General features: G+C 47.0%; 1 protein-coding gene across 1 annotated transcript in view; it reads left to right on the top strand.

The window, feature by feature from the left end:
- Window positions 1-26,373, top strand: part of LOC127576521 (titin-like) — a 380,637-nt gene that overhangs the window by 268,155 nt on the left and 86,109 nt on the right. The window contains exons 13-14 of the mRNA XM_052026998.1: window positions 20,610-20,912; window positions 21,001-21,318. Coding sequence (XP_051882958.1) covers window positions 20,610-20,912; window positions 21,001-21,318 — 621 coding nt within the window. The remainder of the gene's footprint in view (window positions 1-20,609; window positions 20,913-21,000; window positions 21,319-26,373) is intronic.

Consider the following 26,373-nt stretch of genomic DNA (forward strand, 5'->3'; position numbering starts at 1 on the left):
CACTGTCCTATCACAAGTTAGACACAGAGTGAGGCTCCCTCCAACCTGTCCCATCACACACTCCCAAGGCATAGGTTAAACACTGAGTGAAGTTCCCTCCACACTGTCCTGTCACACACTCCCAGGGCAGGGACAGAGTGTTTGACGTAGAGTAAAGCTCTCTCTACGATGCTGTCAGACACTCCCAGGCTAAATGCTTCAGAACACAGGAGGTTTTTTAGATTGGAAAACAACTTGATGCCGTTTAATTCAAAAGCAGAAGTTCAAAACAATGATTCATTTGAACAAAGATAATGTTACATGTGGTCCTAAACGTGGGTTTGGCACAACAGTTTTTCTTTGTGTTTTCTGTTGAATTTCAACATTTAGAGATCCTCAGTAACTCAATATATTTTATCCATCATTGTGAATTCACTGACAGCTCGTAGTTTAGCTTCCAAGTCAAATTGCTTGATATTTCTGAGCTTTACTGTTCAAAAGAACTGCTTATTCTCAGTGCACAGACGGAGCAACTGCTCTAATTTCTTGCCCTCCTCCATCACCCGACCGTATGTTTCACAAGATCACAAGACAAGGGAGCAGAAGCAGGCCATTCGGCCCCATCGAGCCCTGCTCCAAGGAAAGGGAAATAGAAATGAGAAATGGGGAATGGGGAAGAAGAAGAAAAGAAACTATTCTAATCCCAATTTCTGGCCTTATCCCCATATCCCTTGATATCCTGACTATTTAGATATCTATCTATCTCCTCCTTGAACGCCCCCCACTGATCTGGCCTCCACTGCTGTACGTGGCAAGGAGTTCCACAAATTCACCACCCTCTGTCTAAAGAAATTTCTCCTCATCTCTGTTTTGAAACTGTACCCTCTAATTCTAAGATTGTGCCCTCTGGTCCTGGACTCACCCACCAAGGGAAACAGCCTAGCCACATTTACTCTGTCCTTTCCTATCAATATTTTAAATGTCGCTATGAGGTCCCCTCTCATTCTTCTGTACTCCAGTGAGTACAGTCCCAAGAGCGACAACCGCTCCTCATACGTAAGCCCTTTCATTCCTGGAATCATCCTCGTAAATCTCCTCTGAACCCTCTCCAACGTCAACACATCCTTCCTAATTTGTGGGGCCCAAAACTGCGCACAATATTCCAAATGAGGCCTCACTAGTGCCTGTAGAGCCTCATCAACACTTCCTTACTTTTATACACTATACCTCTCGAAATGAATACCAACATAGCATTCGCTTTCTTTACCACCGATCCGACCTGGTGGTTAACCTTTAAGGTATCCTGCACGAGTACCCCCAAGTCCCTTTGTACTTCCGTGCTTTGGATTTTCTCTCCTCCTAGATAATAATCTGCCCGCTTATTTCTGCTTCCAAAGTGTACAACTGCACATTTCCCCTACATTGAATCTCATCTGCCATTTCCTTGCCCATTCTCCTAAACTGTCTAGGTCCCTCTGCAACCTTCCTATCTCTTCAATACTCCCTACTCCTCCCCCTATCTTGGTGTCATCCGCAAACTTAGCCACAAAACCATTTATTCCATCATCCAAATCGTTAATGTACAAGGTAAAAAGGAGCGGTCCCAACACCGAACCCTGCGGCACACCCACTAGCAACCGGTAACCAACCAGAACGAGATCCTTTTATTTCCACTCTTTGCTTCCTGTCAACCAGCCAATGCTCCACCCATTCTGTTATCCTACCTGTAATTCCATGACCTCGGTCTCTTGCGAGGCACCTTATCAAAGGCCTTTTGAAAGTCTAAATACACAACATCTACCGCCTCTCCCTTATCCACCTCACCTGTGATTTCTTCAAAAAAACTCCAATAGGTTGGTCAGGCAGGATCTTCCCTTCACAAAACCATGCTGGCTTGGACCTATCTTGTCTTGCGCCTCTAGGTATTCCGTAACCCCGTCTTTGAGGATAGATTCCAATAACTTTCCCATCACTGACGTCAGACTAATAGGTCTGTAATTTCCTTTATGCTGCCTCCCACCTTTCTTATACAACGGAACTACATTCGCGACCCTCCAGTCCTCCGGAACCACGCCGGAATCTATCAATTTCTGGAAAATTATCGTCAATGCCTCCACTATCTCTAAAGCCACCTCCTTCAAAACCCGGGGATGCACCTCATCCGGTCCGGGAGACTTATCAGTCTTTAGCCCATTTAGTTTTCCTAGTACCTTCTCCCTAGTAATCTTAACTGAACTCAATTCCATTTCGTGAGACTCCTGACTAACCGGCACATTGCTGATGTCCTCCACGGTGAAGACCGATGCAAAATATTCATTTCAATTCCTCTGCCATCTCTCTGTTAACAAACACTTTCCTACATTAACCAGTGGTTGTTTGTGGTTCAGTGAAGGGAGCTGTGAGATAATGTGTTGACATTTACAGAGCACATTTCATGGTGTCCCCGAGCACATCACAGACGAAGTACTTTCACAGTACAGCCCTGTTGTGCAGTGGGGAACATAGAAAATTACAGCACAGTAAGGCCCTTCGGCCCATGATGTTGTGCTGACCTGTTAGCCCACTCTCACATCAATCTCACCATTCCCTCCTACATGCCCCTCCATTTTTCTATCATCCATGTGCCTATCGAAGAGTCTCTTAAATGTCCCTGATGTATCTGCCTCCAACAGCACCCCTGGCAGCACGTTCCATGCTAATCCAAACCCACCACACTCTGTGTGTATATATAAAAAAACTTGCTTCTGATATCCACCCTGTACTCTCCTCCAGTCACCCTAAAATTATGCACCCCCATGTTGGCCATTTCTGCCCTGGGAAAAAGTCTCTGGCTGTCCATTCGATCTCTGCCTCTCATCGTCTTGTACACCTCTCAGGTCACCTCTCACCCTCCTTCGCTCCAAGGAGGAAAGCCCGAGCTCACTCAACCTGTCTTCATGAGACATGCTCTCCAAACCAGGCAGCATCCTGGTAAATCTCCTCTGCATCCTTTTCAAAACTTCCACATCCTTCCTTTCGTGAGGTGACAACCGAACACTAAGTGTGGTCTACCAGTGTTTTATGGAGCTGCAACGGCTCTTGAACGGAATCCCCGACTAACAAAGGCCAACACACCATACGCCTCCTGAACAACCCTATCAACGCACCCCAAGATCCCTCTGTTCCTCCACACTGCTAAGAATCCTGCCATTAACCTTGTATTCTGCCTTAAAATTTGACCTTCCAAAGTGAATCACTTCACACTTTTCTGCCTTGAACTCCATCTGCCACTTCTCAGCCCAGCTTTGCATCCTATCAATGTCCCATTTTAACCCTCAACAACCTTCTACACTACCCACAAAACCACCAACCTTCGTGTTATCTGCAAAATTACTAAGCCACCCTTCCACTTTCTCATCCAAATTGTTGGAAAAAAATCACAAAGAGCAGGGGTCCCAGAACAGATCCCTGCGGAACACCACTGGTCACCCACCTCCAGGCAGAATACGCTTCACCTGCAACCGCACTCTGTCTTCTATGGGCAAGCCAATTCCGAATCCACATAGCCAAGTTTCCATGGATCCCATGCATCCCGACCTTCTCAATGAGCCTCTCATGGGGAACCTCATCAAACGCCTTACTGAAGTCCATATACACCACATCCACTGCTCTACCCTCATCAATGCATTTTGTCAAATCCTCAAAGAATTCAGTCAGGCTCATGAGGCATGACCTGCCCCTCACAAAGCCATGCTGACTATCCTGAATCAGACTATGCTTCTCCAAATGCTCATAAATCCTGTCCCAAAGAATCTTTTCCAATAATTTGTCCACCACTGAAGTAAGACTCACGGCTCAAAAATTCCCAGGGTTATCCCTACTCCCTTCCTTGAACAATGGAATAATATCTGTCACCCTCCCACCATGTGGCACTACTCCTGTGGCTAGTGAGGACGCAAAGATAATCGCCAAGGGCTCAGAAGTCTCTTCCCTCACTTCCCGTAGTATCCTGGGATATATCCCGTCCGGCCCCGGGGACTTATCTCTCCAAATGTTTATCAAAAGTTCCAGCTCATCCCCCTTCTTAACATCGACATGTTTTAGCTCATCAGCCTGTTTCACTGCTGCCCCTTGGGGAAGGAGATTTGCCATCCTCACCCAGTCGAGCCTATTTATGACTCCAGACCCACCGATGTAGTTGACTCCAAATGCCCTCTGAATGGCAGCTCTGACAGATAATACATGCTGACGTTACTGGCAATGCCCAGATCCCAAAAGATGAATAAATAAACATCACCCACCTGTGGTACACTTATGACGGCCTGATTTTACTCTGTACTGAGTCTAACCTGAGCTGTTGATTCACCAGTGAGCATTTTGTACAAATACCCAAGTGTAATTTCATCCCCAGGTTCTTCTTTTAGAAAAGCCGGCTCCCTGCCGACCCACCCAGCTCCTGTTCCCCCCCTCACCCCAGCTCCCTGCTGACATCTTGGGTGTTTTCCAAAGACCCTGATCCACCTCCTGCCCACCATTGGGAACACTGATCCAGACGGAACTGTACTTACCACCTGCTGGTCCCGGGATGTAATCGATCCTCGGCTGCAGATCTCACCGACTGACATTAATGTGCCTCCAGCACTGAAACACTCAGCAGCTCAGGGAACATCTGTGAGGAGAGAAAGAGAGTTAAAGTTTCACGTCCGTGGCCTTTCATCAAATACTTTCAGTCAGGTTTCTGGCAACCACACTGTTTCTAGTTTTATTTTACTGGCTTTGTTTTGTTGAAAACAATTTGTTTTTCATTGACTTCCACACCCCAGAACATCCCAAAGCCTTTCCCTGCCCAGCAAGTACTTCTGCAGTGCAGTCACTTTGTACACAAGGGGACTCAACATCCAACTTGTCTGCATCTTGGTCCCACAAACTGAACCAGAAAATGACCAGATGGTCTGTTTGGGTGATGTTGGGAGGAAATGGTCACTTTGGGCCTGAAGTCTGACTCTGCGGTGGATGGATAGATAGACATTGGTTAGTTGAAGGCCGTCCAGATGGTCCTAGGTTTTTGGTCCAGCAATTCCCCTGTTGTCGGGGGTTAATGTCAATGAAGAGCAGCAAAGCTCCTCAAGCCACAGCTGACCATCCCTTTCCTGAATTGCTGAGTACCCGGGAAGCTGAGGATACTGTGGGACAAATAGTGCTGGCTCTGGCTGGCAGTTCCACAGGGAATCACCAGTGTTCAGCCACTTACACTGGAGTCAGTCCCAGATCTCCACAGACCCACTGTTCCCCAGGATTTACTGAACAGCAGATGCTGCCGGGGATTCTGATTGGGTGATTTAACTTCATCCATGATCAACAAGCTGCCATCGGCAGAGTCTATCACAAGGTAAGTGACATCACGTCAGTGGGCCAGAACAAGCCGCGCCCACAACACTGCTCAAGGTAATTCTGACAACTGGTGAAACCACATCCCCGATTTATCCACCTGTCCAAGCTGTCAATATACTGAGCAGTCAAAAACTATTCTAATGTATTGAACTATTAAGAAGATTAAAATTATGTAAACAAAAGCACTTTCAACATTTAGAAATATGTGAAGTAATTTAATTGAACTTGATACTTATCTTGGTAAGTCAACAGTCCTTCATTTCCAGTGAAATGAATTGAGAAGCAGCTCTTCCAAATGGATTTTGCACCTTCAGTGGTTGGGAATTGCCATAACCTGCATTTCCTCTCTGGGCTGGTCAGTCAGTGAAAATATCATCTACATCTAACCGCATTTTGAGATTTCTGCATCTGCTCAGGAATCTCATCCTTACTGTCAGTTGTGTCGGCCGACACGCTCCCACATAGTCTGGGCTCCTGTATTTCCACAGTTCCTCTGTCCGTTCTTACCCACGTTACCATTCCCTCCTGGTTGGCCTGTAATTTACACAGGCTCTGTGGAATTGAAATTCTTCCTCAGTTACACACGTTAAATGTGTGATGCAGTGTCAGCTGCATCGTGTGGTCAGTTCAGTTGGATTTCAGAAGCAGAGTCCATTACACAGACACCACTATATCATACATGTAGTGCTGGAGACAAGGTACAGGCATGCACACCAGTTTTACTTCAACGTTCTAACCAACATCACCACTGAACTGATCATAATTATTTGAATAAGTTTACTGCTAAATTCTTCCTTTTTCTGTAAACGCCACTGATCTGATGCGAACAGTCCATTCCTTTGTCTAATTTCAGAAATCTCTCCACCACCCCCACCCCCGAACACCTCCCTCCAGATCAGCTCCCGGACACAGAATCACACAGAGACCACAGGCCCATCGTGCCCCTGCCAGCAGGACGACAATTTAAACTTGACCCCACTCCTCCTGCACTTCCCCCTCCACCCTGCAGCTGTCCCCTCTCCAAGTAAAATCCAATTCCCTTGTGAATGTGACGAAGGAATCTGCTTCCAACACTCTCTAACCATCGTCTTCTACATCTGAACAAACCCTTGCAGCTAAAACAAAATAATTTCCTCCTGTCCATCTGTTCTTCTTTCCCATTTATGCCAGAATTGTGGTTCCCAAACCTCCTGCCAGTGGAAACAGTTCCAGCCCATCCACTCCTGCTGACGGGAAGTGGTGTCGGCCATTCCGTTCCCTGTGCCCGCTTCACCAAACAATTAGATCACGGATGGTCTGCACATCAGCCCCACTGACCCAGCTCTCTGCCTTATCACTGCAGAATGTGGCACACTGCTTGGCAGGCCAGGGTTACACATCCAGCCCTACCACTCTCCACCGTCTCACTGTGGGGTCTTCCATGTCAACAGGTCACCAGCAAATCAACAGCATTGTGGAGAGGGCTGGTATTGAGGGACTTGCCCTGGATGTTGGGGGAATGGAGTCCACCGACACTCTGGCCAGTCATGTAATCAGAGATATTCTCATATGTTAGGTCCAGCTCGACCTCCAAAGCTCATCCCCATTGTTCCATCCCCGGATGTTATCCACAATCAAACGACTGCTGTCCTGGGCTGCGCGATATCTGGATTCTCTCCTGATGACATTACTGTTTCCTGGAAAAAAGCTGGATCTGCTCCAGCGGGCATCGTTCTCCCTTCCACTTCAACAACTGACGGTGGATTTGAAACAGTAACTTACCTGACAGTCCCTGTGCAGGAATGGATCAGCAAACAGGAATATACTTGTGAAGTGACCCACACACCTTCCGGTTTCAGGGGGAAGGTCAACATCAGGTATCAAGATGGTGAGTGGCTTCTGAAGGAACATTAATTTATTTACAGTGTTAAACTACCTCACTGATAGTCCAACCCAATTCTTGTCCCTAATGTCAGTCCTGTTGAGTGATGCATGATGTTCAGTATTTTGCTTTTGCACTTTGAATCAACTCTTTCCATCAGTAACTCTAACACCATCTACTGGGCAGGGAAGGTGCAAGATTGGGTCTCCTGTCCGTTTACTCCCACACAATTTTAGTTGTCTCTGTGTGCAGTGACAAGAAAAATGAGACGGTGAGCAAAACACACGTCCCATCCTTCACACCATCTGGAGAAAATCTCCCTTTTCACTGTCTCCCCAATGGTCGCTCCTTGAAAAGCATCTCTGCAATTTTCTATTTGATTGCTTCTCCACAGTCTGTTTCCTGAGAGCCTGTTCTGTAGATTGTCCACTCATCGAACTGGAACTGCCCTGGATCATTTTTGAATTGACCCCAACCTTTGAAGTGAATGTTGTGACTTTGCATTCGCTGGTCCTGGGCCAGGTGAAGCAGTTTATCATGGTTGGTATAACCTCATCCAGGTAGGATGCCAGATACAGAGGACAGAGATTGGGAATATGTGGGGCTCGCATTTTCCCAGCACAGGAGGGGAGGTGAAAGTGTCTAACACTCAAATCTATGAATCTTCTATTTCCAGGTGGAAAATGCCCCAGCAGTTGTTCGGAGTGTGTGCCAATGTTCTTCCAACAGACTAATCTCAGTGCGACATTCTCAGATGGTTCTACCCGACAGTATCATTGTTGGTCAGGAAAGTGTGAAATAAAGTGATTGGCTGTGGATGGAGTTCGTCATAGAGTTTTATTACAATCCATTCACTGGATTCCAGCCCAACCTCTGGTATCCATTGGGATTGAAGTGTAACAGAGAGAGGAGAAAACACTCAATTCAAACTGCCTCCCTCTCCCCTCCACACCTCATCTACACACTCATTCATTTGTGGACATTGCTGCTTCAGTGTGATTCAGATCCCAGTTCCAGTTCCCTTGGCCAGGTTTTTTTCCTGGTCTGACTCCAGTCAGCAAAAACTGGAACTTATTTCTCACCCAGTGGCTGTGAGGCAGGAGGTGATGAAGGTGAACGGGGCTGAAATGACAAATTGCCTCAGTAAAAGTATGGGCTACCCTTTGATAAAGATCGGGCTACGACAAATCGGTGAGACAAGACACAGGGTCTAACCAGTGTCCTGTCCACTCCGACATGTTTTGGGAGTAAAATCTGGATCACACAAAGTGCAAAAATTCCATTAACCCGCCTCCCAAACACTGACTTCAGTCCAAGAGAGAAACTCAGTGATCACAAGGTATGTCACTGAGGGAGCGCTTTGTTAGCATCACCCAAGGATTAACAGAATAATATGCTTCGAGTGGAATAACATCAGTGTTTTGCAATAAGGAGAGCTCTCCTGACTCTGTCAGGTTTTGAGGGGGAATCGCCCTCACCAGGGACTGTTGAACATCACGACTATGTCACTGATATGGGACAGGACTGAGCACCTTGCAAAAAACAAATGTTTAACATGACAATGCTGATCAAACCAAGATTCACAAAAGCAAGAGCCTACAGTGTAGACCTAGGTTCATACAGGACACACTGCAACAATAATCATCTAGACTAGTTCCATGCATTTTCTATTTTTAATAGGAAATTGCTCACGATCTTGTTTCAAGAAAGAGGGGATAAGAAATATACAACATCACACGTTGTCAAATGATACGTTCCCTGTCAGACAGGCACAGTGTGCATTACATCTGCTCTAAATTCAATCAAAGGCATTGACTCACAGTCACATTGAAGGTTTCAACACTGACACAAACACAATCACCCTCCACAATAAGTGTCAAAGAGCAAAAATGCCCATGTGGCCCAAAGTGACTGAGTGTGTAAATGGTGTACACAACGTACAGAGAGCTGCGATGTAACTGAGCGGACGATGGTGCTGCGGGAGACAATCGACAGTGCAGACCACGTGCGATGAGTTAGTGAATCATTCTCCTCCAAGCCCAATGGTTCTGAAATGAAACAGGGGAAAGTCCATCGAATGCAGAAAATAATCCTAACCTGTAGCAAGAGGGAGACTTTTGTCACTTCTCTGGATTCCTGGTTTGCTCTTTTGTTGCTGGAGAACAAGTCACCCACTCCTTCCTTTTAAATGATTCAAATGCTCAGACACCTCAACAACTTCACTGGAGCACAATCACACAAAACTGACACGAACCCAGGGGACAGGTGCCCCAAAGCTTGGTCAGAGAGATGATTTATTCATTCATCATCTCATGTCCATCACCAATTGCTCTGGAACTGAGGGGCTTGCTGGGACATTACTGATGGCAGTTCGGATTCAGCCGTATTGCTGCAGGTCTGGTGTCACATACCAGCCAGACCAGATGTGGGTGACAGATTTCCTCCCCTGAAGAACAGCAGTGAACTGGATGGGTTTTATGACAGTACAAAACCTTCCACAGTCCCCAACTTCAATGTGAGCTTTTTACTCCAGAATGCATTTATTAATTGAGTTCAAATTCCCAGCCGTCAGGTGGGATTGGAACTCCATCACCAGATCATCAGCCCAGCAACTTATCGATACACTCTTACCAGAGCTGCTCATTTCAAGGAGGAGAGACTGGGGTCTGCTGTGGAAGTTTACCGAGTGAGCTTCAGTGTTTGTCAGCAAGACGGCTAAAGACACAGCCACCAACAGAAGGAGTGCAGGTGTATGAGTGACCAGAGTTGGAAGAATGCAACCTTTACTGAAGGTTGTGTGGGAGGTGAAGGTTGCAGAGATGGGGAAGGCCACGGTCACAGTAAGACTGGAATGTTGGGATGTGAAGTTTTTAAAGTGAGTGAATCGCAGGCTCAGCCCAGACAGAGAAAAAGATTCTCATTGATTCACAGTGCTCAGTGTTACTCATCAATGCTACAGGGGCTCCAAGCAGAGAATATACTGAACTGTGTCTCTGCTTAGGAACCTGCATGCTTCTCTCTCTCACAGTAACAAACGTTGCTCAGCCTCACTGTAAACTTATTGGTCACAGTCATTGGAAAGGGATTCAAAACTTTGTTGGCACGTCGTTTCTTCTGATTTTATTTTCACAGTGAAAACCTGCAGCAACGTCTGAAACCCTGGGTGTTTCCATAGAACCATAGAACAGTACAGCACGATACAGGCCCTTCGGCCCTTCTGTCATTCTGTAAATACAGCTGTAATGTACTGATGATCTGTCCTAACATAAGCAATAGAAAAGTCTGCAGTAAGATTCTGAGCTTTTCCATTTTCAATCCACAGAATTGTCTGTCTTTATTCAAAACCCCGGCATTGAAGAGATGTGGATCAACAACACCGCTGTCCTGAAGTGCACGATTACCTGTACTGATCCGAGCAAGGTCCACATCTCTTGGGAGGTGAGCGGGAAGGACAGAACTAAAGAAGCTGTGACCCGACCACCGGAGAGGGAAGGGATCCGAAACACAGTGATCAGTGAGCTCCAGACCAGTGTGGAGGAGTGGTTCAGTGGGGTGGAGTACGTGTGTTCTGCCCAACGACCTTCTTCAGCCTCGGCAGTGTCAGCGCGGACAAAAAGTACCAAAGGTGGGCAAGACATCAGTGATTGAACGGTCAACGTTAGTTGCCTGAGTAAAAGTGTTTTACTAGTCTGTTGTTTGTTTGCTGGTCTATTCCAGTGGAGACAAAGGGTCCAGAGGTCAGACTGCTGCCTCCACCACAGGAAGAGACCAAGAATAGGAGAACGGCCACCCTCGAGTGTGTGGTCTCTGGATTCTACCCCGACCGCATCAGCGTCACCTGGGAGAAAGGCAGCTCCTTGATCACCTCCAACACCAGCGCTACACCGACTGCTCTGGAGCAGGGGGGCACTTTTAGTGCCAGCTTCTTCCTGACCGTCAGCTTACAGGAGTGGAAGTCAGACTCAGTCTTCAGCTGCACAGTGACACATCCCCCCTCCAACACCCGTATCAAGAAGCAAGTGAAGAACATCCAAGGTAGGGACTGGGACTCACCCATAATTGAAATTGTTTGCTTTGCACTATAAACTCTGCCAGACAAGGTCAACACTGAAATATGGTGCAGCCCTGTTGTGGTTATGTGAGTGAAATGATAATCTAGAAGCCTGGCCAGAGAAATAATTGCATTTCTGAAAATGTTTTCATAATTTGAGGACAATCCAAACCGTTTCACTGGACAGGCACCCTGGAGAGCCCTGAATTTTAAAATATAAAGCAAATGTGCTGGAATATATTTCACCCAAAATGCTAACTCTGTTCACTGAAACTCTAGTCAGCTGCATCTGGAGTATTCCATCCAGTTCTGGTTGCCCCATTACAGGAAGGATGTGGAGAGGGCGCAGAAGAGGTTTACCAGGATGCTGTCTGGATTCGAGGGCATGTGCTATAGGGAAAGGTTGGACAAACTTGGGTCGTTCGCCCAGAGTGTCGGAGGCTGAGGGGAGACCTGATAGAAGTTAAAAGATTATGAGAGGCATAGATAGAGTAGACAGCTGGTATATTTTTCTCAAGGTCGAAATGCCTAATACCAGATAGAGGGCATGCATTTAAGGTGAGAGGGGTAAGTTCTAAGGAAATGTGCAGGGCAGGTTTTCTACACAATGAGTGGTGGGTGCCAGGAATGCACGGGCAGGGGTGGTAGTGGAGGCAAATACGATCGAGGTGTTTAAGAGGCTCTTCGACAGGCACATGAATGTACAGAGAATAGAGGGATGTGGACATTGTGTAGGCAGAAGGGATTAGTTTAGTTAGACATTTAATTACTACTTTAATCAGTTCAGCACATCGTGGCCCAAAGGACCTGTTCCTGTGCTGTGCTGTTCCATGTTCTAATCGAGAATGAATGCATTTAAACTTTAGTGACAAAAACTAAATATTTCTGATGCTTAAATTTTAAAATATAAAGGAAAATTGCTGGAATAGTTTTCACCTGAAACGTTAGCTGTGTTTCTCTCTCCACAGACACAGCCTGAAATGCAGGGAAATTTCTGTATTTGTTTCAATAACTCTTTAAGAGAAAGAGCAAAAATAACATAAGAGCCAAACTTGTTCATGTCCATTCCTTCGGGGTGTTTACCCTGTCTGCTCAATAGGGGAACTTCATTCCTTCACCAATGTAGATAAGTCTCAACTGATCTTGATGGGACCGGCAAAGCATTCACCGGAGCTGAGCAAGAAATGTCGGTCCTGTCAGTGACGCATTCATCCACCGGGAAACGATGAAATAATAATTGTGACGTTTCTCCCAGATGAATGTTCAGATACCCGCCCCTCAGTCACTTTAAGCAAACCTTCCTTCGAAGAGATCTGGACGAACAGGACAGCGACCATTCTGTGTAAGGTGGTTCACAGTGATTTACAGGGATTCAGGGTAACCTGGCAGGTGGACGGAAGGAGGAGAGAAGATGGGGTGAGGACTCAGGATCCACACAGCGACAGAGGTGAAGACACGATCACCAGCAGACTGACAGTCCCTGCTGCAGAGTGGGACAGTGGGGCTGAGTACTTGTGTCGGGTGGAGGACAAGAGTTTGCCAACGCCGGAGAAGAGATCCATCAAGAAGGACACAGGTACGTGTGGACAGAGCTCGGTGTGAGTCTGATCTTCACAAATGGACAGATTTGTCACTTTCCAGCACTGTGATAGACAGACAAAAAATGAACAGGACTGGGTCATTGGGCCCCTCCATCCTGCTCAGCCATTCAAAATGGTCTTGGATGATCATCCAAATTCAGTCCCCTGTTCCTGTTTTCTCTCCTTATCCCTTGATCCCTTCACCCGAATATATACAACTCACTCTTGAATATATTTAATGATGAGGCTTCCACTGCTTTCTGTGGGAGAGAATTCCACAGGTTCCCACTCCCTCTCACACCAACACAGCTCAGACTGCCAGCCCTGGTCCTGGATTCCCCCACCATCCCCCAACATTCTTCCTACATCCAGTCTGTCCAATCCTGGTAAGAATTTGACAGGTTTCTATGGGATCCCCTCTCATTCTTCTAAACTCCAGTGAATGCCCAGTACAGTTTGTCAGAGAGTGTGAGGGGCCAAAAGAAGATTGAACCCCCCTGATTAACTACATCAGTAAAATCCCAAATCCCCACAGCAGCCTCACCCAAAACCACACTGGCTCCTGTGTGGTGAGTTCCTCTGATGGGGTAGAGGGATGGGGATTTACACCTTTCACGGGATGAGGTTGAGACTGGGTCAAGTCAGCGACTGGAAGGGCAGGGAGGTTGAGGCACAGACTGAAGGGGAGATAGAACAGACAGCACAGGATGACACAAGTCCAGGGGCTGAGTTCCACTTTCTGTCGAGTCTCTGTGTTCAGTGGCTCCCGTTGATTAAACTGAATAGACTAACCTCACTGGAAGCTATAAAATGCACCAGATTCAAGATTTCCACTCTGCAAATCCCAACAATGAGCAGGAAGGGAAAAGCTTTTAGTTTCAGCTAAAGTGAAGTCCCTCAAAATGTAGACATTGTCCATGTTCACATAAATGCAGAATGTGTTGCGTTGGGAATTATTGAAAGATTCCGTCTAACTGAGGTTCTCTCTGTTCCCAGGTGGTGTTGTGACTCGTCCTCACGTCTACCTCCTCCCCTCTTCATCCAATGAGGTAGAGACAGATCAGACGGTGACCTTGATGTGCCTGGTCACCAACTTCTCTCCTGCAGAGATCTACGTGGCCTGGATGGCCAACGACACCCTTCTGAAGACAGGGTTCGTGAACCAACCGGTGACCAAGGACCCCAGAAACGGCTGGAACACAATGACCAGTCAGTTGAAGGTTTCTCCAGAGGACTGGAATAGTGGCACCACTTTCTCCTGTGTGGTGGGACATGAGTCGATCACAACCAGTCTGTTCCGAAGCATCAATAAATCTCAGAGCAAACCCACCCTGGTCAATCTCTCACTTGTTCTGACCGATAGTTTTAAAACTTGTGTATAAGACCGCATGATTCAATCAATAAAACTCTTGTTTTGTTAGTTTTATGATTATTAACTGTCAGGGAGGATAGTTTAACTCATTAAAACATGATCAAAATCTGGACCTTTGAAAATAATTAAGAACAAAATTAGAATCAAGAATCAAATGAAGCTACAAACATGATTCACCACAAATCTCGGAGCTTCTGGGTCCCGTTTCAGACCTTTTACTGCCATGTTCAAATGGATTTCAACACTGTCAATCTTTGTATGTGTCAATGTACTGATCCAAGTTCAATAAATGCGATGTGAAAATGTTTGGTTTGTGAGTGTCCCTTGTTGGTGTGGGTTTAGGAGACAGGAAATGAGTAACTTTGGACATGAGGTGTGGCAGGTGAGGCACACTCAGGGAGAAATAGGTGTGTTTTGATCAATGGTGTCCTAAACCTTCCCGCATTGGGTGTCCTCACACCATCCCTGGATCTGTTGTTGACTGACGGACAGAGATTGTTTGCGATCAATAGTCAACAACTCCATTATCACTGTGTCATGTGACAGAAGGTGAACGGATTGCACCACGGTCTTTCCGAGTCTAACTGTCACAATGTAGTCCAAGCAAGCTCCCACAGAGCAAATCGGATGTGGTCAGATCTTCCATGTTTAGCTGCTCATTGCATGATAAATATTGGCTGAGAACTCCGAGGAGAACTCTCGTATCCCTCTTCCAGTTGTGTCAGGGGATGACTGAGATCTACTTGATAAGCCTCTGCTTAAACCCTCATCTCAAAGACAGCACCTCAAATGGTAGATCTGACCTCTGGAGTTTTGGTCTTGATTATTAGTGCAAGACCCTGGAGAGAAATTCGAACCCACAACTTCTGACCGAGAGGTGACATTGCGAACCACTGAGCCACAAATGACATCTGTGTCAAACAAGGGGGATCACTGTCCTCAGTCACCTTGCTGCTGCTCACCAGCTCTGCACGTGTGAGGCAGAATACAAGAAACATCTCTATGTTGGGAATTGTTCCATTCCAATGGCACAGTCCCTCAGGACTGTCAGACAGTGACAGAGGCTGGATGGTCTGGGTTTGTATTCCTTGGAGCTTAGAAGAATGAGGGATGTCTTTACTCAAACATACAAGATCCTGAAGGGACATGAGAGGGTAGATGTTGAGATGTTTTCACCAGTGAGAGAGTCACAAACAAGGGGACATAGTTACAAAGTCAGGGGCTAGTCATTTAAAACTGAGGTGTGGAGAAATTTCTTCCCTCAGAGGGGGTGAATCACTGCAATTCTCAGCCCCAGAGAATGGTGGAGGCCAGATCATTCCATATATAGAAGGTGGAGAAGGATAAACATTTGAATTCAGGGCTTTGGAGAAGAGGCACAGAAGAGGAGTTGAGGCCAGCACAGATCAGCCATGATCATAATGAATGGCAGGGCAGGTTTGAGGTACCTGGTGATCTGCTCCTGCTCCCATTTTCTTTTGTTCTTGTGAGACGAGTGGAGACAGAGATGGAGAGAATTGCAAACAGAGACAAAAGATGAAATGGGAAAGAAACAGACAGAGAGAGAAATAGTGTGTGAAAGAATCAAAGAGGGAAGGCAGTAGGACAAACTGAGAGGCTAAAGCAGGGAGAGACAGAGACAGAGACAGAGGGATGCCTTCTAATGATTTACTGGCCTTAGTGCTCCTCCACTGGGCCCTCACCCCTCACTGTATCTCCAGAATGTCACTGATCCTCGGTGCAGAGTGCAGAATGCTGTTACGTGGTTCACAATCTAAACAGGGTTGTGACGAACATTCGGCTGAAATCCTAATACACTGCTTGTGCTCAAGTGACTGCAGCTGTGACACCAGTTCTGATCCAGTTCACTGAAGGTCCAACACAAGCAGCTTTATTGTTGGGTCAGAGATTAGGTGTTATATCTGGAGGGGTGATTGAGGACACACTTTCCTCCAGCTTTACACTTAACATCTCTCCTTGTCATTGATCACACTGAATGTCGGGAGGACTATATCAGCCAGCCTTTTATTGGTGGAGATCTCTGAGTTCCATTGGAGCAGGCATTGTGGAATGTGACTGGAGATCACACATGAAATTTGTGTGGTCCCAATGAGAGGTTAAATGTACGTCAGCGTCACCAATCAAAGAAAATATGAAACGGTCAGGGTTGTGAGAGTTCCACAATGCGGGTGTGTTTTGGAAGACATTAAACGAGTACCTTGGGACATGAGGTGTGGTAGGTGATGTAGACTCACGAGAAATAGGTGGCTTTGGATCTATGGTGGCCAACACCTTCCACCAGTGGGTGTCCCCACACCGTGCCTGGATCTGCTGTAGACTCATGGACAGAGATTGTTTGCAATCATTCGTCGACAACTCCATTATCACTGTGTCCTGTGACAGTCAGGGTGACAGAAGGTGAACGGATTGGACCTCGGTCTTTCCGAGTCCACCTGTCACAATGTACTTGAAGTAACTCCCACTTAGCCAATGGGAAATGGCCACATCTTGTGTGTTCAGCTGGGTTGGGAATTGGCAGAATGACAGGAGACAGACAGAAGAGACGATGGGTGGGTACTGAACCCAGCAGGATGTGATGATGAACTGTATCCTGCAACGATCTTTGTTGACACTGTAACTATTAACTGACCTTATTAATGACGTAGATCATGGGATGCAAAGCTATTTCTCTGAGCTTCCAGCAACAGTAAAGCAGGTGCCATTGTAAGAAGTGTGGCAGGAAGGTTTAAAGTGTCAGGGTGGCAATAGATGAAGTGAATGGGACAACTGCAGCAAAGTGAGATCATTGACGGGGGCAGGTCCGAGGGGCCAGGAGGTCTCCTCCAGCTCCTGTTGTCTTCTGCATAAAACAAAATGCTGGAGGAACTCAGCAGGTCAGGCGTCATCGGTGGAGGGCACTGGACAGTCGATGTTTCAGGTCAAGACCCATCACCTGGACTGAAAGGTGGAGGGGATGTAGCCAGTATAAAGAGGTGAGGGGAAGGGGGGCAGCAAGAGCTGACAAGTGAGAGGGGGATCCAGGTGAGGAGGGGTGACCGGCAGATGGAGGAAGGAAGAGCAGAAGTAGCGACAGAGGCTGGGGGGTGATCGGTGGAGGCGACAAATGGTTGCAGGGAATGGAATCTGATAGGAAAGGAAGATGGAGCAGGGAACCAACCCAGTGAGGTGGGGAGGGCAGATGGGAACAGGTGGGGCAGAGGACCCAGTGGGAGGAGTGTGTGGGCGATGGGCAGATGGATTGGGTGGAGAGGGGAAAGGAGCAGGGTGATGGGGGCTGGGGGTGTGATGGGTGCAGGAGGAGGGAGAGAAGGGACAGGGGACGAGCAGGTTGCATGGAATTGGAGACGTCAGTGTTTGATGTTCAATACTGAAATCTCCAATTTCAGGTAACCTGATCCTCCTCTGTCCCTTTTCCCTCTCCTCCTGATCTCCCCAGTTCCTGCTAAACCCATCCCAGCCACCCCATCATCCTGTTTCTTCCCCCTCCTCCACCCCTCATCTGCCCATCACCCACACACTCCCCCTACTGTTCCCACCTGCCCTCCCCACCTCCCTCATTTTGTTCCATGTCCCACCTTCCTTTCCCGTCAGATTCCATCATCAACAGCCCTTTGTCACCTCCACCTCTCACCTCCAAGCCTCTGTCGCTATTTCTACTCTTCCTCCTCCATTTGCCGATCAGCCCTCCTCACCTGGATCTCCCTATCCCTTGCCAGCTCTTGCTGCCCCCCTTCCCCTCACCTCAATCTCCCCTCTATCAGACCAGATGAAGGGCTCGACCCAAACCACCGACTCTCCATTACCCTCCACAGATGCTGCCTGACCTGCTGAGTTCCTCCAGCATCTTGATTTTGCTTCAGATTCCAGCCTCTGCAGTCTCTTGTGTCCCTATTTTCTTGTGTTCTTGTTTTCTTATGACCCGCAGATTAGAGTTTGCATCAGGACCAAAACCTGTAACGGTTCCATTTTCCTGCCTCCCAATCACTGAATTCAGTCAATGATAGAAATTTGGTATTCTCAAGTTCAGGTCGGTGTTTGGTTAAATTCCACCCTAAGGTTTACAAAATTAAACACTGCTTTCGGATTAGCACTGCAGCACAGGGCTGAACACTTGGCAATCTTCAACTTCAGGGCACTGCTGATTGAACCTAAATTCACAAATCGTTGCCCAAACTCTGATCAAACTTTACCGATCTATGACTACAGAATGTTGCTGTGCTCTGTTTCCCCAGTACGTTTGAAAGACATTGGCCAAAAACTTGTTCAGACATCAATGGAAAGAAATAGAGAACACTGTAAGTTTATTGAAGAAAGGGCCCTGTCAACAGGCCCTCAGCTCAACCTGTAGCCAAAGCAGTTCACTCCTGTTACCTTTGTAGGATTCCGTCTAAACACAAAGACAGGCACCCTCCCTCTCCACACAAGTCTTGGAGAGTGAGATAAGTGAATGTGGACCAGAGTGAATGTGCGTGTGGAAGGTGCACAGAACATTCAGTAAGCTGAGGGGTATCTGAAGTGACGATGGTGCTTTACAAGACAGGTGACAGTGTAAAATACACGTGATAATTGATCAAACCTTCTGTTCCTCATCCAACGATGGCATGTGCTATGAGGAGAGGTTGGATAACTTGGTTGTTCTCTCTGGAGCGGCGGAGGCTGAGGGGAGATCTTATAGAGGTTCAGAGGAGTATGAGAGGCATAGACAGAGTAGACAGCCAGTATCTTCTGCCCAGGGTTGAAATGTCTAATACCAGAGGGCATGTATTTAAGGTGCTAGGGGGTCAGTTCAAAGGAGATGTGCGGGGCAAGGTTTTCACACAGAGAGTGGTGGGTACCTGGAATGCGCTGCCTGGGGTGTGGTGGAGGCAGATTTCAATAGGGGCATTCAAGAAGCCCTTATATAGACACATGAATGTGAGGAAAGTGATAGGATACGGACATTGTGTAGGCAGAAGGGATTAGCTTAGTTGCACATTTTATTACAAATGTGATTGGTTTGGCACAACATTGTGGGCTGAAGGGCCTGTTCCTGTACTGTACTGTTCTATGTTGTGTGATTCAAGTTTGAAATTTGGGGGAAAATCCCTCTCTGCAGAAGTAATCACAACCTTGAGAAGAAGGTCGTGACAACCTTCAGATAATATTCTACTTCCTGTGTTTTGCGCGGCCATTGCAAATGACCTTTTCTTGCCTGGTGATCAGCAACAAGTTCCTATCAAATAGTTCCTTTGCAGAAATTAAACACACCAAGTACTTCACTGGAACATTGACAGACAAAGCCGTCACCAAGCCAGGGGACAGGTGCTCACAAACCTGGTCAAAGATATTTGATTCATTCAAAGCGTTTGGACCTCAGTGGCAAGGCCAGCATAACATGCCCATCCCAAAATGTACTTGAGGTCAGGGCTTGCTGGGCCATTTCTGAGAGCAGTCACAAGTGGGTGTGGAGTCACATATGGACCACAGCAGGGATGGATGGCTGATTTCCTTCTATCAAAGATGTCAGTGATCCAGTTGGTTTGAACAATGTAGTCTTCTTGTTGTCAGTGTTATTGACACTGGATTTATTGCAGAATTGGTTTCACTGAATTTGAATTCTCAGCTGCCTTGTTCGGATGTGAACTCGTGTCTCCAGGCCAGTCGCTGAACCAATATGCTACCTTACCACATGTGATTGTTTCAAGGATCAGCTTGAAGGAGAACAGAGGGGATTTACCACTGAGGTTTAGTGAGTGACTTCCAGTGCTTGTGACCGACGTTACAGAGAAGGCACAGTCACCGGTCACAGGAGTCCTGTTCACTGAGGGACAACAGCGGGAGGAGTGTAATATTCTCTGAATATTCTTGTTTTGTTGGTGGAAGTTACAGACATGGAGAGAGGCAGGGTCATGGAGATTTGAAATTCAACATCAGAATGTCCAAACGGGAGGAATCCCAGGCTCAGTCTGAACAGAGATGAGATACCTCAATGATTCAGCAGGCCCAATGTCACAAATGGATCGACAGTCCCACACAGGCACCCAGACAAGAAGAATTCAGGAAATGTTTTCTTTGGTCAGAAACTGCATCAGAAACTGCATCTCTCATTCCATTTCACTGCTCTGAGATCGCAATTTGTTGACAACTCAGCAGCTAAATATCGCACAGCCTAGCAACTATCTTGAAGTCCCACAAAATAAGTTACCTGATGTTTGATTTTGCTTTCCCAGTCAAAGGTTGTAAGCAGAGAGGAACAACCCACCCTTTGAACAACCCTGATTTCATTCCAATGTACAGTTTGTACAGAGTGAGATTCAGTGCAAGTCTATGCTGGTTGTGAAGCCAGCCGACACCAGAGCTTGTCCGCTTTGTAAGTTTTCTATTTCTCATCTGCAGAATTGTCTGTCTTTATCCAAAATCCCTCCACTGAAGAGATTTGGATCAACAAGACGGCTACTCTGGTGTGCATGGCTGTGGGTGCTGATCTGAGCCAGGTCCAAATCTACTGGCAGGTGAGCGAGAGGGAGAAAATTAAAGGAAATGTGACCAAAAAACTGAGAGAGGAAGGGACCCAAGACACAGTGATCAGCCAACTCCAGACCAGTGTGGAGGAGTGGTCCAGTGGGGTGGAGTACACGTGCTCTGCCCAGCAACCTTCTTCATCCTCAGCAGTGTCAGCGCGGACAAAAAGTACCAAAGGTGGGCAAGAGACCAGCGATTAAATGGCCAACGTTAGTTACCCGGGTAAAACTGTTTTACATTTCCATTGTTTGCTCGTCTATTCCAGTGGAGACAAAAAGTCCCAAGGTCAGACTGCTGCCTCCACCTCACGAAGGGACCAAGAGCAGGAACACGGCCACCCTCGAGTGTCTGGTCTCTGGATTCTACCCAGATCTCATAAACGTCACCTGGGAGAAAGACGGCTCCCTGATCTCCTCCAACACCAGTGCTGCACCGACTGCTCTGGAGCAGGGGGGCACTTTCAGTGCCAGCCACTTCCTGACTGTGAGTACAGAGGAGTGGAAGAAAGGCTCAGTCTTCAGCTGTACAGTGTCTCATCCCCCCTCCAACACCAGTGTCAGCTGGGAGGTGAAAAGCATTCAAGGTACGGTGCTGGGATTCACTGCAATGTTGACACACTCTGCCCCTGCCACCAACTGGGGCCAAGCAAGTTCGACACTGAAAGACCGGTGTGGCATTGTTGTGCTTGTTGTTAGTGAATTAACCACCCAGACGCATTGGGCTCTGAAACAATTAGATTTCCTTCACAGTTTCAGGTTCTTCCAAAACACTAACACAAGGTCTGTCCGTCCATTGTTAATGGCCCTCAGGGCCTCTGTGTACCATCTCAGATAGATGTGTGAGAGTGCAGCACTCCCTCAGTACCAGCACCAGGAACTGTGACTTCAGTCTGTTCCCAAGCCTCTGATGTGACAGTGCGGGATTTTAATTTTAGATTACAAAGTAAAAACAGTTTAACAGTTGTTGTTGTCAGTAGAAGTGATAATGAAACTGAAAATCACATTAAACCGAACTGGTTCGCGGATGTCCTTTTGTGAAGGACACCCACCCTCCTACCCTGTTTACCCTTATCCTTCAGTCCCACACCAAACTCTTCACTGCCCTCTGATGGACCTGGTGATTCATTCAGTGGAGCAGAGCCAGAAATGCCGGCCTTGTCAGTGAGGGAACGATGAATCAATGTTTGGACACCAGCATCTCAGAAACTTGAAGCAAGTCTGCCTGTCAGCAGAACGTGAGGAACAGGATGATGACCACCTTATGTGAGCAGCTTCTCAGTGATTTCAGGGTCACCCGGTAGATGGATGGAAATGAAGGAGAGCAAGGGTGAAGACTTGGGACTCACGAGGAACAGGGATAAAGACCTCTTCAGATGACGGAAGGTCCTGGGGCAGATTTGGAGAATGGGGTTCAGAGCTTGTGTTTGTACAATTGTTTGCCAACACAGGAGAAGAGGTCCATCAGGAAGTCCCAGGGTAAGTCAGGATGGAGCTTGGTACAAGCCTGTGAGCAATGGGGTGATGTGTAACCATCTGCTGGTAAGTTGTCCAACATTCTGCAGGACTCCTTATGCACCATTTGTGCTCAAGTTGTGCTCTACTTTTACCGATGCACCATAGAGAGCATCCTATCTGGATGTATCACAGCTTGGTACAGCAACTGTTCTGCCCAGGACCGCAAGAAACTGCAGAGAGTTGTGGACACAGCCCAGCGCATCACGGACACCAGCCTCTCCTCCTTGGACTCTGTCTTTACCTCTCGCTGTCTTGGTGTAGCAGCCAGCATAATCAAAGACCCCACCCACTCTTCTCTCTGCTTCCATCGGGTGGAAGCTACAGGAGCCTGAGAGCACGTACCACCAGGCTCAAGAACAGCTTCTACCCCACTCTGATAAGACTATTGAACGGTTCCCTTATACAATGAGATGGACTATGACCTCACGATCTACCTTGAGTGACCTTGCACCTTACTGCACTGCACTTTCTCTGTAGCTGTGACACTTTATTCTTTACTGTTACTGTTTTTACCTGTACTACATCAATGCACTTTGTACTAACTCAACGTAACTGCACTGTGTAATGAATTTACGTGGAGGATTGGTTTGTAAGACAAGCTTTTCACTGTACCTCAGTACAAGTGACAATAATAAACCAATACCAATACCTTGACAAGGTGGTGGTGAGCTGCCTTCTCAAACCACTGCAATCCTTGACGTGTGGGCATCCTTCTGGCTTTCCAATCGTTTATTACAACAGAATGGCTTATTGGGCCATTTCAGAGGGCAGTTCAGAGTCAACCACATTGCTGTGTGTCTGGAGTCAGGTGTTGGCCAGACCAGGTAAGGATGGCGGATTTCTTCCCTGACAGGAGGAAGATTTCCTCCCCTTACAACAATCGACAATGGTTTTCATGCTCATCCTTTAATTCCAGAATTGGAATTTGAATTTATCGCCATCTGCCATGGTGGGATTCGAACCCAGTTCCCCAGGACTTTGCCCCAGGTATCTAGATTATTAATCCAGTGATAATACCACTGCGCCACCCTCTCCCTGATGGAGACATCTGAGTTCCACTGGAGCAGCCATTGAGGAATGTAACTGGACTCCAGACAGTTGTTGAGCTCCAGCAACCCAGACAGGTGCACAGTACTCAGCCAGGGAGAGAACCAGTGCTAAAGCAGAGGTGCAGAGTACACCTGTGATGCCACCTCAAATGTTATCTCTTTCTCTCTCCGCAATTGTTCTCAGACCTGCTGATCACTTTCCGCAGTTTCTCTTTCATTTCCAAAAGAGAAAAGCCTTTATTTTTTCAGATGTGGAGAGATCACCAGTGATATAAAAGTTGCTGAGGTCGGTGTCAGCGCAGAATATTCAAGGTAAACATCAGATGAATAAAAGAGCCTATTCCCAGTAGACTCGCGCTCATGGCTACCCTCCCCACCGGATGAGATGGAGATGCGTCAGTCACTGGGTTCTCTGCAGCAGAGATTTCCATGGACAGGGTGGCCAACAACACCACTGGCCAACCACCACTTGATGGTTGAACCTATAACAGTGTGGTTCACCTCACCATGACATCATCCTCACTACAACAATCAAAATTAAGTCCAATATCATCAACTGTGAATGAAAATATCTTCCATGATCAAATCCATATCAAATATCATTGACCATCATTTCTGAGATCCTGCATTCCTGTTAAAACTGCTTGTGTCGGGTCTGATCCTGTTTGAAATCTGTGTGGGCTCCATGAGAAGTTAAATGTGTGTATGTGTCAGTGTAACCAATGAAAGTTCAATAAAGAAGATGCGGAAAGGTTTCGGCTGTCAGTGTTCCTTGTCGCTATGTTTGGGCAGACAGTAAATGAGTGACTTGCACAAGGGGTGGGAGGTGTTGCCTGGTTGGGGGGGACAGGTGACCTTGGATCGATGGTTTCCGGTCTGTCTCTCACTGTATACATTTATAAATATTTATGTACAGATGTGTGTGTGTTATAGTTTCCACTGTCCAAAGGATAGAACATTCCTGATCAACCTGATAGGTCAACGGTTTAAAATATTCAAAGTTAATGGACAGGGAAAGGTATTTTGATCAACTTTGTGAAAGTATTTGGTGACGTCCTTCTGAAAGTGGAGAGATACAGAAAGAAGGAGCAATGGGTGGGCAGTTGTCTTCATGTTATTGGGGTGTTGTTCACCTTCATGAAACATCTGCAGGAAACTAACAGTCTGACTCTCTCTATTGTTTCAGAATCCTGCACAGACTTGACAGGAGAGGAGGTGAAGGAAGAACTGGGAGACTTGGATGGAGATGACAATGTGCTGGCAGTTGCTGCCTTTGCCATTCTGTTCGTTATCAGTTTCCTCTACAGCACCTTCGTCACCGTCGTCAAGGTAACCAAATGACCAACAACAGGGATATCCCATGAAGCCCACACTTTCACCTTCCATTTCTCACCACATTGCGTCCTCTGACTCTGGGATCCCAACTACAGCACAATCAACAGACGATGCAGTCTGGGGCCCTGGGACTTTGAACCTTTCCTCTTTACTCCTGTCCTCTGGGCCTTGCTGCAGCAAAAGGTGACAGAATGTGACTGGGTATCTGGGGCAAGGAAATCAAACAAGAGTTGTATTTAGTGAACAACAGGGTACTCAGGACCCAAAACAGGAGCCCAACTGCGGGATCACTCTGAGGCCCCAAGTGGTATCCACAGTGTACTTGAGGGGTGACCTCAGAGGATAATGACAGACCACATGTCCATGGGGGTCCATCTCCCAGAACGAGGACAGACTGCATGTTATTCGGTTTCCCTGTCCTTACAGGTTATGGTCTGTGCTGCATCTCGGCACACACAATATCTTACTCTCCTGTCTATATTTCAGGTTCAGCAGTGACCAGCAGATACACGACTCACATTCAGTCAAGAAATCCCCGTGTGGCCTGCTGATGTTTGGAAATGGAGTCTCCCTCTCACTCACTCAGCAATCCCAGGCTACTGCACTGCAACTGCTCATTTCAGGATATAAACCTCAATGCACTGGGGATGCTGGAGGAGAAATAGGGGGACAGAGAGGGGTAGGTGGGAGGGAGGGACAGGAGAGGACGTCACAGTGGGAACATGTCAGGGTATGTGACACTGGAGGGAGGGGGATACAGAGAGAGGAAGGCAGGGTTAATGTTTGGGAATGGGGAGCAGGCGATGGCAGTGTGAAGGAGGAGAGGGGATTGAGGATGGGGGTATTGATATTATGGAGCATGAAGGTGACCTGGGGAGTGGGGATGTGGTGGAGGGTGGGCTTGGGGTCTTGCTCTGTCATATTTTGTAAATCAGATGTTGTGGAAATCATTGCCTGTCGCTTATTTTTCAGTTTTCCACTGGAGTGTACGTCTTGATTTGAAATTAGATGAATTAAAAACAAAGAAAAGGAGGAAATGAAATGATTGGAGTTAATTAGACTGAGGGAAGCCATTCAGCCCATCTTAATTCTCTCACCACTGCAACAACCTCACCTGCCTCAAAATCCAACAAGAGGGGAATGCATCCTGGGACACATATCGGAGAGATTTCCAGCCTGTAATGTGTGAGTGTAGCCCCACCCTTACTGCTCATGGTCATAAGGGATTCCCACAGTGGGAATACTGGGGGGCTGCACCCTGAGAAAGATATCGAGGAAAACATGGAGACTCATTGGAGGAGTTTCTCAGAAGCCTGTTATACATCCCAGAGCCAGATATTGGTGGAATGTTTCACAATGTGTGTCTCAATCCCATATTTAAAGGTATTATCCTGCTCTCCACACTCCACATCCCACAAAGCTGTGGGGAGGGGAACTTCTCCACTGCACTCACAGTCTCACTTCTGTGTCTCAGCTGAAAAGCGGCAACTCTCTCCCTCAGTTCTACAATGAACAGTCAGCCTGAAGTTTTGTTCTCAGGTCACTTAAGAAGGACTTAACTCAACAGAATCAGTGCCCTGGGAACAGAATTCACTGTGGGGACCAAAGTTAACCTCCTTGGTCTTCCCAATATTTAGATAAAGGAAACTCTGTGCATCCTGCAGGGTCCCAAATCAGAGGCAATGGAGAGGTTCAAACAAGTGCAGGTGACACAGAGCTGGATGTGGACCATAAACATGT

Source organism: Pristis pectinata, chromosome 12, assembly GCF_009764475.1.
Source record: "Pristis pectinata isolate sPriPec2 chromosome 12, sPriPec2.1.pri, whole genome shotgun sequence".
NCBI classification, from domain to species: Eukaryota; Metazoa; Chordata; class Chondrichthyes; order Rhinopristiformes; family Pristidae; genus Pristis; species Pristis pectinata.